General features: G+C 37.9%; 1 protein-coding gene across 8 annotated transcripts in view; it reads left to right on the forward strand.

Moving 5' to 3' along the window:
- KDM4C (lysine demethylase 4C) overlaps positions 1–15949 on the forward strand; it is a 400301-nt gene that overhangs the window by 191397 nt on the left and 192955 nt on the right. For all 8 annotated transcript variants that reach the window (XM_020904553.2, XM_070480461.1, XM_070480462.1 and 5 more), the window contains 3 exons: positions 9523–9716; positions 12690–12928; positions 15172–15485. In XM_020904553.2, the coding sequence (XP_020760212.2) occupies positions 9523–9716; positions 12690–12928; positions 15172–15485 (747 nt within the window). The remainder of the gene's footprint in view (positions 1–9522; positions 9717–12689; positions 12929–15171; positions 15486–15949) is intronic.

Below are 15949 nucleotides of genomic sequence, written 5' to 3' on the forward strand. Positions count from 1 at the left end.
ACACTTTCACTTTTAACCTATTTAAAACAATAGGCGTGTATATTATTTATAGCAGTGTTGACTAAAAAAAGATGTACAACTTGAGAGCTGCAAGTTAAATGTTATTTGGGGCAGAATGAGGACTGCAGCCCAGGAGGCAGCATCTCAGATTGCTCTAAGTGAGACTGCTCCAAAGCGGCAGTGGGGGAATGTCAGTATATAAGGTTTTGATGAAGAGGGAGTTTGGTACCGTGAAGCACTCATTTTACAAAAGTTTTTTTGTTAGTCATGAAGATGTGATGTCATGAGGGGATTTATTGCTTCTGTAGATATGAGGAGATGCAAAGATTGAGATCATAAAATCTGTTCCTAAAAATATCCAACTATCTAAAGACCTGTCCCACCAGATTCCCTGGAGCACAGAGCGCCTCACTCTGCCCTGAGCTCCCTCAGGGGTTGTTGAAGGTCAGCAGCTACAGCAGCGTGGGGTTCAGTCTCCATAGAGGCAGACGGCGAATGCCTTTGCGTTCAGTCATTGGCAGTGCTATTCATTTCACTTCAGTCGCTCAGTTGTGTCCATCTCTTTGCGACCCCATGGACTGCAGCACACCAGGCATCCCTGTCCATCACCAATTCCTGGAGCTTGCTCAAACTCATGTCCATTGAGTCGATGATGCAATCCAACCATCTCATCCTCTGTCGTCCCCTTCTACTCCTGCCTTTAGTCTTTCCCAGCATCAGAGTCTTTTCCAGTGATTCAGTTCTTCATATCAGGTGGCCAAAGTATTGGAGTTTCAGCTTCAGCATCAGTCCTTCCAATGAATATTTAGTATTGATTTCCTTTAGGATGGACTGGTTGGATTTCCTTGCAGTCCAAGGGATTCTTAGGAGTTTTCTCCAACACCACAGTTCAAAAGCATCAATTCTTCGGTGCTCAGCTTTCTTTCACATCCATACATGACTACTGGAAAAACCATAGCTTTGACTAGACGGGCCTTTGTTGGCAAAGTAATGTTTCTGCTTTTTAATATGCTGTCTAGGTTGGTCATAGCTTTTCTTCCAAGGAGCAAGCTTTTTAAATTTCATAGCTTTCTTTTAATTTCATGGTTGCAGTCACCATCTGCAGTGATTTTGGAGCCCAGAGAAATAAAGTCTCTCATTGTTTCCATTGTTCCCCCATCTATTCACCATGAAGTGATGGGACCAGATGCCATGATCTTAGTTTTCTCAATGTTGAGCTATAAGCCAACTTTTTCACTTTCCTCTTTCATTTTCATCAAGAGGCCCAATTTCTTCTTCACTGTCTGCCATAAGGGTGGTGTCATCTGCATATCTGAGCTTATTGATATTTCTTCTGGCAGTCTTGATTCCAACTCATGCTTCAGCCAGCCCGGCATTTCTTATGATATACTCTGCATGTAAGTTAAATTAGCAGTGTGACAATATACAGCCATGACATGCTCCTTTCCCTATTTGGAACCAGTCTGTTGTTCCATGTCCAGTTCTAACTGTTGCTTCTTGACATGCATACAGATTTCTCAGAAGGCAGGTAAGGAGGTCTGGTACTCCCATCTCTTTAAGAATTTTCCACAGTTTGTTGTGAAAGGCTTTGGTGTAGGCAATAAAGCAGAAGTAGATGTTTTTCTGGAACTCTCGTGCTTTTTCGATGATTCAGTGGATGTTGGCAATTTGATCTCTGGTTCCTCTGCCTTTTTGAAATCCAGCTTGAACATCTGGAAGTTCATAGTACACATACTGTTGAAATCTGGTTTGTAGAATTTTGAGCATTACTTTGCTAGTGTGTGAGATGAGTGAAATTGTGAGGTATTTTGACCATTCTTTGGCCTTATCTTTCTTTGGGATTGGAATGAAAAGTGACCTTTTCCAGTCCTGTGGCCACTGCTGAATTTTCCAAATTTGCTAGCATATTGAGTGCAGCACTTTAACAGCATCCTCTTTTAGAATTTGAAATAACTCAATTGGAATTCCATCACCTCCACTAGCTTTGTTCGTAGTGATGCTTCCCAAGGCCCAGTTGACTTTGCATTCCAGGATGTCTGGCTGTAGGTGAGTGATCACATCATCGTGGTTATCTGGGTCATGAAGATCTTTTTTATATAGTTCTTTTATGTATTCTTGCCACCTCTTCTTAATATCTTCTGCTTCTATGAGGTCCATACCATTTCTGTCCTTTATTATGCTCATCTTTGCATGAAATGTTCCCTTGGTATCTCTAATTTTCTTGAAGAGATCGCTAGTCATTCCCATTCTGTTGTTTTCCTCTATTTCTTTGCACTGATCACTGAGGAAGGCTTTCTTATCTCTCCTTGCCATTCTTTGGAACTCTGCATTCAAATGGGTGTATCTTTCCTTTTCTCCTTTGCCTTTTGCTTCTCTTCTTTTCTCAGCTATTTATAAGGCCTCCTCAGACAATCATTTTGCCTTTTTGCATTTCTTTTTCTTGGGGATGATCTTGATCAGTGCCTCCTGTACAATTTCAGGAACCTCTGTCCATAGTTCTTCAGGCACTCTGTCAATCAGATCTAATCCCTTGAATCTGTCACTTAAACTGTATAGTCATAAGGAATTTGATTTAGGTCATACCTGAATAGTCTAGTCGTTTTCTCCACTTTCTTCAATTTAAGTCTGAATTTGGCAACAAGGAGTTCATGATCTGAGCCACAGTCAGCTCCTGGTCTTGTCTTTGCTTACTGTATAGAGCTTCTTCATCTTTGGCTGCAAAGAGTATAATCAGTCTGATTTTGGTTTGGCCATCTGGTGATGTCCATGTGTAGAGTCTTCTCCTGTGTTGTTGGAGGAGGGTGTTTGCTATGACTGGTGCATTCTCTTGGCAAAACTCTGATAACCTTTGCCCTGCTTTATTTTGTACTCCAAGGCCAAATTTACCTGTTACTCCAAGTATCTCTTGACTTAGTACTTATGCATTCCAGTCCCCTATAATGAAAAGGACATCTTTTTTCAGTGTTAGTTCTATAAGGTCTTGTAGGTCTTCATAGAACCATTCAACTTCAGCTTCTTTGGCATTACTGCTCAGGGCATAGACTTGGATTACTGTGATATTATATGGTTTGCACTGGAAACAAACAGAGATCATTCTGTCGTTTTTGAGGTTGCATCCAAGTACTGCATTTTGGACTCTTCTGTTGACTATGAGAGATATTCCATTTCTTCTAAGGGATTCTTTCCCACAGTAGTGGATATAATGGTCATCTGAGATAAATTCGCCCATTCCAGTGTCCATTTTAGTTCACTGATTCCTAAAATGTCGATGTTTACTTTTGCCATCTCCTGTTTGACCACTTTCAATTTGCCTTGATTTATGTACCTAACATACCAGGCTTCTATGCAGTATTGCTCTTTATAGCATCAGACTGTACTTCCATCAGCAGTCACATCCACCGCTGGGTGTTGTTTTCGTTTTGGCTCCGTCTCTTCATTCTTTCTGGTATTGTTTCTCCACTCTTCTCCAGTAGCATATTGGACACCTGCCGGCCTGGGGAGTTCATCTTTCAGTGTCCTATCTTTTTGCCTTTTCATACTGTTCATGAGGTTGTCAAGGCAAGATAAGTGCTAATTTGTAGTTGACAACAGTCTATTTTACAGATGCAAAAAGCTTAGTCCTTGTGAGGTAGTTATCATTGTTATGCTCAGTTTTTCAAATGAGAAAGTTTTTCAAATGAGGTAGCTGAGGCACAGAGACATTTAATAACTTGATCAAGGTTACATTGCTGGTTAGTGTTGAAACTGGAGTTTGAATCCAATTTTTAAGTGCCACAGTATGCTGCGCTGTGGGTTTTGTAGTTTCTCAACAAACTGTTTTCATGCTTTCTTTTCCTCCTCTTCCAAGGCATTATAATCCAATATAGAATTTTAAAAGAAATAAGGTTATTTTTATGTATTATCTAGCGTACTTTTGATTAGATAGTAATAGTTCGTGGGTTTTTGTTATTCAGAAAAATTTAACATGAATGGGTTTACTGCTTTATTGAATATTTCCATTGTGTATGCTTAGTTGCTCAGTCGTATCTGACTCTGTACGACCCCATGGACTGTATAGCCCACCAGGCTGCTCTGTCCATGGGATTTTTGAGGCAAGTATACCAGAGTGGGGGGAGGGAGGGTAAGAAAAAAAGGAAAGAATACTAGAGTGGATTGCCATTTCCTCCCCAGGGGATCTTCCCAGTGCAGAGGTTGAACCCGCACCTCCTCTGTCTCCTCCATTGCAGGAGGGCCTCCATTAATATATCTTAAATAAAACACATGGCAGCATCTTTCTATATGTTCCGTATTAGAGCTTTTTTGCTGCTGTAACAGATGTTACAGAGGACTGTTGTCTCAGTCCTCTTCCTTGTGAGTTGTCCTGTTAGTCATTCTTCCTTCAGTTCATCCTGGCTCTGTCCTTTTCAGTTCAGGCTGGCATTATTTCTTATAACATAAAGCCCTCACAAACTTGGTTGGTCTACTTTGCACCTCAGGGGTATCCAAGCCATCACACAAGAGTATCCTCCGCAGGCCTTTCCTGGATAATCACTCCTCCATTCCTGGCTTCTGCTGAAATGGTTGATCTGATCCATAACTCACATGCCTAATCCCTTTAGCAAATGTCTATCCAGCCAAACCATTGGCCCAGTCTCCAGAATATACTCTGTGGATAGGCTGAGCATTTTCCAAACTGGTTTCTTTTTGCTTAGCAGTTCCTTCCTCAGTTTCTTTCTTTCTTCTGCTATCTTACAGTAAGCAGACAAGGCAAGCAAGGCTGAACCTTCCATACTTCCATTGGAAATTGCAACTACATTTCCAAGTTTGTAATTTTTAAGTTCTACCTTTCACCCAACATAACACAACTTTTCCACTTTGCACAACAGGGATCACCTTTCCTCCAGTGACCAATACCATGCTCCTCATTTACCTCCGAGACCTTGCCAGAAGTAGATTTAGCACATGTAGCGATACTCTGTTCTTCATTTATATATATATATATATATATATATGTTATAGCATATGATATATATGTGATATAGTCTATGATGATGACTCTCTACTTTTCTCCTCCCCAAAGCCACTCCACATCCTAAGCTGTTTGTTATAGAAGTGCTGTACTTCCTAGTTCCAAAAATTTGTATTAGTTCCGTTGGACTGCTGTAATAGAGCCAACAACTGGGTGATTTACAACAACAAAAATTTATTGCCTCAGGGTTCTGGAGGCCAAAAGTCCAAAATCAAGGCACCTATAGATCTTTCCTCCCTCTGAGACCCTCCCAGGCTTCTTCCTGGTGGCAGAGTTAATCCTCAATGGCCCTTGCCTTGTAGATGCATTAATCCATGTCTGTGCCTCTTCTTTTTTGATAAGGGCACCAGTCCTACTGGATTAAGGGCCCACTCTACTCAGTAACACCATATTACACCATAGTAATTACTTCTGCCTTAACCCTGTCTCCAAAGTAGGTCTGTATTCTGATGTACTGGGGTTAGAATTTCAACATACCTTTTGGGGGTAGAGGGGAGATACAGTTTAACCCATAACAACCACATCAAGTGGCTTACTTGGTTTGTTATCTTACTTTAAGTAATCCTTGCCTTAGTACCTCTTTTGTTGTTTAATATTTATTTTTTATTATTTGGCTGCCCTGGGTCTTTGTTGTGGCATGCAAACTCTTAGTTGTGGCATGTGGCATCCAGTTCCCTGACCAGTGATCAGTCTGGGGCCCCCTGCATTGCAAGTGAGAAATCTTGGCCACTGGGCCACCAGGGAAGTCCCTTTCCTCAGTTCCTTCTTAATTACCATTTAATTATTATAAATAGACTGGAAAGCAGAATAATTTCAGATGTTTGCATACCTTCGAAGTCTCCTTATCAGATATTTGCAGATGAAAGCCCCCCCCCCCCCATTAGCCACACTGTATGTCACAAAGAATGTATGTTCAAGTAATACCTTCATTTGGGTTTTTTAATTAAGCCGCAGCTGTTTATTTTATTAATCATATATTGTAGTTATATGAAATTTCCAATTCTACAATTCAGATGACTAGCTTAGTATTTGCTGCCTTAGAAAGTTGCTGATTTTTAGAAACATTTTCATTTTGAAATTAGATTGTTGGTTTTCAGTATAAATAACAGCATGAATTTGACTTCCTGGGAGACAGGGATGAATAATCATGATTCTGTGTAAGAAGTCTTAGGGTAGTGAAATATGAAAGAGTTCTGTGCTTATAGACTCCTGACAACTCCCTTTAAATATGAACTTAGCATTGCATACATTATATATATTGCATAAACAATGGGTATACTCTTAAAAGAAACAGTAAGAAAAGCCATTTCTATTAGTGTTTTGAATTCTTATCCAAAATAGCTTGCTTGAGAGTTATTACCTGTTATTGCTTTTTGTACCAATATGTAGTCTGTAATTTCTTTGTTCCTAAATGGGATTGTTAATGTCTTCCATTCTTATATGCTAGTAAAGTCACATTGCACGTTCTATTAAATGTTCTCATGTAATCTTTAGGGCTTTAGATGAATGTGTTAATTGTCACTACTGACAAAAGTAGATTTTCTGTATGCTTTTAAAGTTTACTTCAACTATTTTTGACTCTGGCATTGTGCCCTTGCATTATTTTGGGTATTTTATGCCTGAATTTCTGAATATTTAAAATTAAAGGTTAAACACACACACACACACACACACACACACACACACGTTTTTAAGGAAGTCTTGGAGCTTATTTTTTTCTTAAACATTTTATTTTTAGATAATTGTAGATTCACATCGATCCTGTGTATCCTTTACTGTTGCCCTGATGGTAATTTCTTGCACAACTATAGCACAGTATAGGAGAAGAGGATATTGACAACGATACAGAATATTTCCACCACTGCAAGGCTCTGTCACATTGCCTTGTGTACCTGAACCTACCTGCTTCCCTCTCACTGGCATTTCTTCCCTTAACCCTGGCAGCCGTTAATTTGTTCTCTGTTTCTATAACTTGGGACATAAATTCTTGCACTGAGTCAGAGAATCAGGTGAGCAGTGGATCATGTTGTTTGTGTACAGAATTCAAGACTTCCAGGAGAGAGGGATAGGAAATTAAAATGTAACACAAAATTCTTGGATGCCAAGGCAACTTACAGAATCTATATTGTCCACTCCTTTTTTTCACAAAACAATACTAGTAACACTGTATTCAAATAAGAGAGTTTCTGCAGGTAAGTCTAAATTTCATTTCTTCCTTTAGTGAAAGGTTGCATCTTAAAGTAAAATAACTTCAAATATCTAATGATCCTCATTTTCTGTATTTCTGAGCCAGGAAGACTTAAAAATGACTCAAAATTCTCTTTTTACAGGCATGCCTCAGAGATTGGCGTTTCAGTTCCTTTCCCCACAAAAAGCGAGTCACACAAATTATTTGGCTCACCAGTGCATATAAAAGTTATGTTTACACTATATTGTAGTCTATTATGTGCAATAGTTTTGTGTCTAGAAAAAAGTATATATTAGAAAATATTCTATTGCTAAAAACAAAGTTAACCATCATTTGAGCCTTCAGCAAGTTTTATTCTTTTTGCAATAGTAACATCAATAATCACTGATCACAGATCACCCTAATAATGAAAAAGTTTGAAATGTTGAGAATTACCAAAACATGACACAGAGATATGAAGAGAGCAGCTGCTGTTGGAAAATGCTGTAGGAAAAATTGATCGACTTGATGCATAGTTGCCCCAGACCTTCAATTTGTAAAAAGCACTTTTATCTGCAAAGCGTGTTAGAGGAAAGTGTGATAAAGCAAAGTGTAATGGAATGAAGTCTGCCTGTACTTAATTAATAATAGAAAGCAATGATGTAGATAAATAGTACTCCATTCAGAAGGATAATTGGTACAATTTGCATTCAGTGTTTAGGATGAATTTGCTTTGGATGGCAGAATGGTGAGCTGGAAGGCTTTGTGGTAGGATCAGAAGTACTGAGGTAAGGAGGCTCTTGGTGACTTTGCTTCGTGGTTGAATAGGAATATTCATTTGAGTTGCAGTGGAGGAGAAACCTGGATATCTCACTAGTGGAGATAAAACTTAAGAGGCCTTGAATGCCAGGCTCAGAACATTAGACTTTATTTTAAAGGCAGAGCAGAATACTATACCGTATTGAACTCAGAAATGAAAGATTATGAGATATTTGAGGGAGATTAAAGTGACAGCTATGAAGATGAATTGGAGCTCTGAGAGACTGCAGGCAGGGAAATTAGTTAGCTTTGTTATACTAAGTTTCAGAGTCTGACAGTGAAGGTGTCCTGGTGAAACGATTTATGCAGGTAGGTGAAGAGCTAATTGTAGATGATGACAGATTGGATTTCGAGGATTCGAAGCGAAAGGGGGGGATTAGGAAATCTTGATTGTGAATATAGAAGAACAAAAGGATTATCATAACATATATAACAATAGAATTTTTGGTGGAAGTTGGAGAAGTTGCTTTTCAGCATATTAGACTATTAGCCATGTCCTGAACTGTTTTGTTTTTTCATTCTTCTTGAACTTTAAAGTCAAGATTGGAACTCTGTGGAGAAAGTTTTGGGCTGGAGGTTATTAAGAAATTTTAAATTAATTTGCATAGAGATGATAATTGTTTTCCCAAAGTATTGAAAGATTTACTTTCAAGGCTGTTGTTGAGTAAACCAGTCTATTGCCAGGTGTATTAGGGATGATTAAGGTACATCTTTTATGGATCTTTTATGGATCATCCTTAAAAAGGATGATTTTAGTTACATCTTTGAGACTACCTCTGTTTCACTGAATTCTACCTGCCTGGAGTATTAGTCTGGACACACTTTAACCTGTGTGAGGTCTTTATAGGAAACTTCCTAATGACTGCTAACTATGTATTCATGAGAATGGAAGTTCTAGTGTGTTCAAAATAATCTTTTCTTTAAACTTCTTACCTTAATACTGTTTTTCCTAATGGATATGATTGTAGAGATGATGCTGGGTGTTTCATGTGATATGATGTAAAAGAGACTGTTTATTTGCTCCTAATTGTTGGTTACTTTGTGAGAGTGTATTTGTTAATAAACACTAAGGCGATTAATAAGGGTCTTGGAGAAAATTTATATCAATCTATTGGTTAAATTATTCTAACCACACATTCATTAGCTACTTTTATTCATTGCCAACCTAGATTTTCTTTTTTATAATATTCAGTGCAGCAATGCATCCTTGTGCTGGGAGGGTATTCCTTCTCTGCAGGTATGCTTTCAAATATGTGCTCTTTCCTTTCAGTTGTTCTTGATAGAGTTTCCAAGAACTGTACAATACATTTTAATATCTTACTCTCATTTATAGATGTGAATATACAGATTGTCACCTCCATTCAGGAGAAATTGAGTTTGTTACTCACTGAATGTTCGAAAATATAAAGCATTATTTTTAATTATGTAGTAACTAAGTATTCATGTATGGCACACTCAGAGAACAACTCAGTGTGACTTTATATAGTTAGCAAAATGTCTAAAGCGCTCCAACGCCATTGTGTTTCAGTGCACTTGCAGGAAAGACATGGTGAAAATTTCTATGGATATCTTTGTGAGGAAATTTCAACCAGACAGATACCAGCTTTGGAAACAAGGAAAGGATATATACACCATTGATCACACAAAGCCTACTCCAGAATCCACCCCTGAAGTAAAAGCATGGCTGCAGCGGAGGAGGAAAGTAAGAAAAGCATCCAGGAGGTAATGATCCTGCCCCCAGCCCATCCCACTCAGTTAAAATTTAAAGACTATTTATTTGCTTTTCTTCTGTTTATTCATTGTATGTTTATTTACTATCTTAACTGAAAATTTGAGGCAAAGTATTTGTAATTCTTTGGAAGTGCAATAAATAAATAGAATGTAAAAAGAGAGGTCTGTTGTGTTGCAGCGCATGAGAAATAGAACACTTGTAGAACTACTAAACCCCTTAACACGAGTGTATTTAAAGTCTTATGGGTGCTCTCTCCTTATTTTTGTCAGCTTCAATAACTTGGTTTCCAACTTTTTAATTTGGCTACCGATTTTGACTTTCGGTAGTTCTCTTCTTCACTTGTCAAACATCTCATATTACTCTTCTTATTGGGGAGCCTATATTTTGCTGCATTATACACACGGCTTTGTGCTTTCACAAGTTGTCAGTCAGAGCATGTGGTGTTTCTGTAACGTGGTTGTCTCTGTGTAATGTATCCTGCATTCCATTTTTGTGGTCTTTAGGCCTGTCATGGTCATCTTGCTGTCTTAAAACACATTAAACAGGAAGTGTGTTTTGTCGCTCAGGTCCTCAGGCAACCTTTTTAGGTTCTTATTTTCCAGGTTTGTGTTGTAGTTTTCTCTCCAATATTACTCATTGTTTTTCTTTCAGATTGTAAAACTAATATTTGTGCATTGGAGAAAATTTGTAAAATAAGGAAAAGAATAATGAAGGAATCCCAAATCACCCATTACCTCACAATCCAGAGATAACCAGTGTTAACATTTTGTATATATCCTTTACATATATATTTCTTATTTATTATATAATATTATATACCTTTCCAAAATTGGGGCCATGCTCTATTAGTAATTTGACCAGTTTTGTGTTTTTTCATGTAAATGAATGATTTGCTACAAAATCTTTAATGCCTGCATGTATTTTATCTAATCTCCTATAGTTGGACCTGTAGCTTCTTTCCAGTTTTTAGCTACTAACCAAAAAACACTATAATTTTAAATCTTTGCCCACACTTCTGATGTTTATTTTCTGACTCTCTCTCTGTCTCTCTCTCTGTTTTTTTTTTTCCCCTGACAATTTATTTTCTGCTATTTTAGAATGCTAGTAAGTGGAGGAACCTTAAGAACATGGAATCAAACCAGCATTTTATGAGATATACTTGCACAGAATTAGTAGCAGAGTTACAACCCAGATGTTCTTATTTCACCCTATAGTCTACAGCAGGAATTTTCAAACTGTCACTTTTCAAATAAATTTAATAGGTTAGGAACAGCATTTTAAGATTAGGAAGTTAAAGAGAGTAAAATGTACTGTAGTCCTTCCCATGAGGTGATGGTAAGTATTAATTCATGACATGTGTGAGCATCGGTGTACATGCATATCGTGTCATCATCTGAAGTGTATAACTCACTGTGGGTTGCACTCCGAAAAGTTTGGGAAACACTGATTTGGAGAATAAAGGTGCTAATCCACATTGCCAAAAAAAATTCGCTGCAGGAGACAGTAGTCAATCTTGAGTTCAGTGGCCAATAGAATGTCTTGAGAATTATTCTTTAATGGACAGAAAACACAACACTAATTTAGGTGTATAATCTGGTCTCTTAGTTACTAATCACAGTGGTCCTTGTTGGTTGACATTGCACACGGATATGACATCGAACAGTGAAGTGTCTTTCAGTAGGTTAAAATAATCAGTGGTCTTTACTTACCCAGTTAGAAAGCCTAATGTTGAGGGGCTTATTATACTCACCTTTGTGGCTTGATCATTGAGTTTGCTGATCTCCCTTAAGTAATATACTGTATCTGAGGAAGTCTAATTAAGGGAATGTTTCATTGAATTCTCAAAGAGATGTCAACCTTTTAATTTTATGTGTGCTGTGCTATTTATAATGTAATATTCCACATAGACCACTGCATGGGTTTCAGTAAAAGTGATGATGATACCAGTACTGTTACTTCTAGCAAATTTACCAAAGCCAGGTTATCCCTGGCTACTCCCTTTATCTTATGGGGACTTCCTATAGGATAACACTAATGTCGTGTGTGTGTGTGTGTGTGTGTGTGTGTGTACACGTATTCTGAAATACATGTTGATTTAATTTGACATAGCTCTTCTCAAATGAAAGTGTTAGAAATGTTGTGTCATTTACAGAAGGCATCTACAATAAAGCTATGAAGTAACTTGCTGAAAAATACTGGAAGTGGAATAATATAAAAATGGTGTCCACTCTGAAAATAAATAGTACATTGATATAAGATGTTAAACACATGTGGTTAGCCTTCTTCCTCTTGTAATTTCTTTAGCTAATGATAATTTGACATGTAATCTTAATGATTTTCATGTATATTTCAGAATTCTGTGAAACTCAGGGAAATACAGTCACCAGGTCACCTTGGAATGTAAATAATCTACTAAAATTTTAACAACAGCTTTATGGAATCACTTTGTTTCCTGTTTCTTCATTATCTAAATAATGTTTGATTTTATCCCTGTGTCATGATTTTTCACTTTATTTTTTATGTTAAGCTTTCTTTTAATATTATTATAAAGTTTTGTTGTTGTTGTTGTTTAGTCGCTCAGTCCTGTCTGACTCTTTGAGACCCCATGGACTGTAGCCCACCAGGCTCTCTGCCCATGGAATTCTCCAGGCAAGAATACTGGAGTGGGTTGCCATTTCCTTCTCCATATAAAATTTTAACAGTGACTTTTTCCCAATAATATTTTAATAATCAATTATATAGAGTTGTTTTAATTTTAATTTTTAGTAAATTGTTATTAAAACTGTTGTTAACATTTCAATTTCAAATTTGATTTATTAATCATGAAGATTATCTTTGTATATTGCAATTAAAAACCAGTTTTTTATTCTGTTTTTTCAATAAGTGAAAATAATGCTTATGTATGTATTTTCTTCTGTCCTTCGCCCACATTGTGTTCTGACTACAGCTTTTCTTGTTAATAGCTTCCAGTGTACTAGTTCTCACTCTAAGAGGCCTAAGAATGAGGAGGATGAGAAACTGTCAGCTACAGTTGGTGGGACAGAGGGACCCACTCCTGACCCAGATCCATATGATCTCAAGGATGATGGAAAGCCAGAAGAAGCAGTGAAACTAGCAAACACAGAAGCACCTTCAGAGAAAGAGACCTCTGTTAGCAGGATGCAATTGGATCATAATTTGTCAGATAATATCAGATTCTCGGGTGAGAAACTAGCTGATTATATTTCACGTAGTAGTAGTAGGTAGTTGCTGATCTTCCTTAAGTCTGTGTTTTCTAGGACAGATATCTTACTTTTCCACAGAGCTTAACCAATAAGGTATCTAAAGCTATGGGGTAACTCAACTAGAAGGCCAAGGGAGTGTTATAAAAGCCAGAAGTACCACTGTTCCGGGTAATGAAATTTTAAGACAAATAGCCAGCAGTACCTATTTCATTTAATGAAAAAGTAGATTCTAAAATGGAAAAGAAAAAAAATTTTTTTGGTGCAACTCAATTTACGATATATAATACATTTTTGGAAATCTCGAATTCACATGGAATAGAGAAAACCAATTATAGATAATTCTTTGCAGATTCTTAGCTTTTGAATTAATTTTAAAAAGAAAATAAAGATTAAGGTTTTACAAAGTAACATCAAAAATCATTCAATCCTGTGACATGGCATATATAGTCCCCTGGCTGTTTCTCTGTACCAAAGCCATCATCTATAAATCTCAACTCATTTGCTCTTCCCCTTTTTTGTAGCATATTTCTTTGAAACTGTTTTTATGCTTTGCCTCTTTAATACTTGTGGGAGATTTTGCCTTTTTTCCAATGGAGCTTATTGGTAATTCCTGTCTCACTCTCATTCCCCTCATCTATTCTGTCTTTCTGTTGTGGGGCTGTCCCAAATCCAGACATCCACCTGCTTTCTCTTCACTCAAGATGTGTTATCTTTGTCTGGACTGTTTAGAAGGTGCCTCCTTCCCGTTTTTCCAGTGTCCACTCTAGTCAGTTCTCCATATGGCAATTGTAGTGATCCTTTTAAAAGACTCAGCTTAGGTCTTGGCCCTACCATTTTCTTGTTCTTATTCCACTTAGAGTAAAAGAAAAGTCCTGATCATTGTTCTAATTAATCAGTCCTTGGCTTCTTCTCCATTCTTATTTCCTTTTGCACTTGAAATGTCTGTGTTAATAGAGTTTAAATCATAGACATTTTCCCAGTGAGTTTGTATTTAATTGGATATCTAGACAAATAAATATGTAATTCCTATCTAGTGTGCCAAGTACCACTATAGAGATGGCATACCAAGGAAAGACACAAAATAGACAGGAGGCTGAACTGGCAAGGTTTCTGGGAGTGGGTGATATCTGAACTGATTCATGATGAATGCACGGAAGATAGAAAGTGCAGAAGGTAGGAAAGTGCAGAGACCAGTTATGCACTATACACATGCTCAGTTGCTAAGCTGTATCCGACTCTTTTGCAATCCTGTAAACTGTAGCCCACCAGGCTCCTCTGTCCTGGGATTTCTCAGGCAAGAATACTGGAGTAGGTTGCCATTTCCTTCTCTAGAGAATTTTTCCAGCCCAGTGGTTGAACCTTCATCTTCTGCATTGGCAGGCAGATTCTTTACCTCTGAGCCACCAAGGAATCCCTAGTTATGTAATGTGTACAGATATTTCTTTGTTGTCCCTCACCATAGTTTTTTTTTTTTTTTAAGTACACTGGATTAAATTAATTACTTTACGAACTACCGAGTGGTTTAAGCCAAGGATATGCAGCTTTATTTGTTCTGTTGCTACCTGGTTTCTTGGATTTTGACTTCTGGGTTTTAAAACCCAACAGAGCATTTAATAGATTTGGGAAAAAAAAGATTTGGCATGGTGCAGTTTGAGCTACTATGCGATAGGTGAATAAAATGATGCACACTTGTGTATACATAAGAGAAAATGGTAGGGCCAAGACCTTCACTTCATGTAGAAGTGAAGTATTTGTGATATTCCTTTCCGTTTTGTGCTGTCCTTGTACTGTGCTGGATTAGTTTAAGAAACCGTTTTTATTGGACCTGCACAGTTTTACATGTGTTTTACATGGACTTGTACAGTTTCACATCCTCTGAGTTGGAATGTTTCATCAGTAACATATATTGGAATTAAATTCTTATTTTTTTGAAAGATCTCAAATTGCAATTGCTTAGGTAAGTATTGTTATTGCCAAGGCTTTGGACATTGGTTTACAGTGGAACCTCTTTTTGATCCCTTATTTTGTCAGTAAATATATTATTTTGCTGCCTTAGCAACTACAAAGGCTGCATAGTGCTTTGGTGACCTTTCCCACTGGGGTCTTCGGTGGAAATTTAGAGGGGATGTTTGATGGTAGACATTTAGTTGAGAGCAGTTTACCAATTCTTAGCAATAATACATTGTAACATTTATTAACACGCTCTTGTTTTACTCCTTAGGAAACGTCTGCCTAAGTGCATCTGTAGCAGAGAAAATCACAGCTGAGGATGGCCAGACTTGTGCTGCAGTTCCACCTTCAGATCCCAGTGAGGCTGACGAGTCCATATCTAGTGGCCAAGTGACATCCGAGGAATCAGAGCCACGCAGGCTTCCGTGGCCAAAGTCGCCTGAGTCGCACTCCTCTGTGGCAGAGAGCAGCAGTGCTTTGACTGAGGGAGAAGAGAGTGATGTGGAGAGCCGTGGCAGCGGCCTTGAACCTGGGGAAGTCCCGGCGGTCTCCAGTGGCAAGAGAAATGGCTTCAAAGTCCCCAGTGTATGTGACGGTGTCCATTTTTACCATATTTATTGTGTTGTCAAGGCTCTTTTTGGAAACAGCATGCTATGCATTGGAAATCTTGCTGTAGGGTGGAAATAGCATCTCACATTTATAGGTCTTAATCTTTTTCCTTCAATGACTGGGAGGTAAACTTTCTGTGAGCTCTGGCTAACGTGGTGATAATTCAGAGAACATGGAACTTTTGGCCACGTGTTGGGGTTTGATTTCCTTTCTTAGTTTTTCTAACATTAAACTCTTTGTTTTGAGATCTTTGTAGATTTATATGCAGTGGTAAGAAGCAGTGTAGCAAGATCTTATACACCCAGTTTCCCCCAATAGAACCTCCTTGGAAAACTAGGATAGGATAGCACAGTGATACTGACATCGATATAGTCAAGACATAGAATGGTTGTGTCACCTGCAATATTAGCCAGACTGGAAATAATTCACCTGCAAGACTC

This window comes from Odocoileus virginianus, chromosome 18, assembly GCF_023699985.2.
Source record: "Odocoileus virginianus isolate 20LAN1187 ecotype Illinois chromosome 18, Ovbor_1.2, whole genome shotgun sequence".
Classification (NCBI taxonomy): Eukaryota; Metazoa; Chordata; class Mammalia; order Artiodactyla; family Cervidae; genus Odocoileus; species Odocoileus virginianus.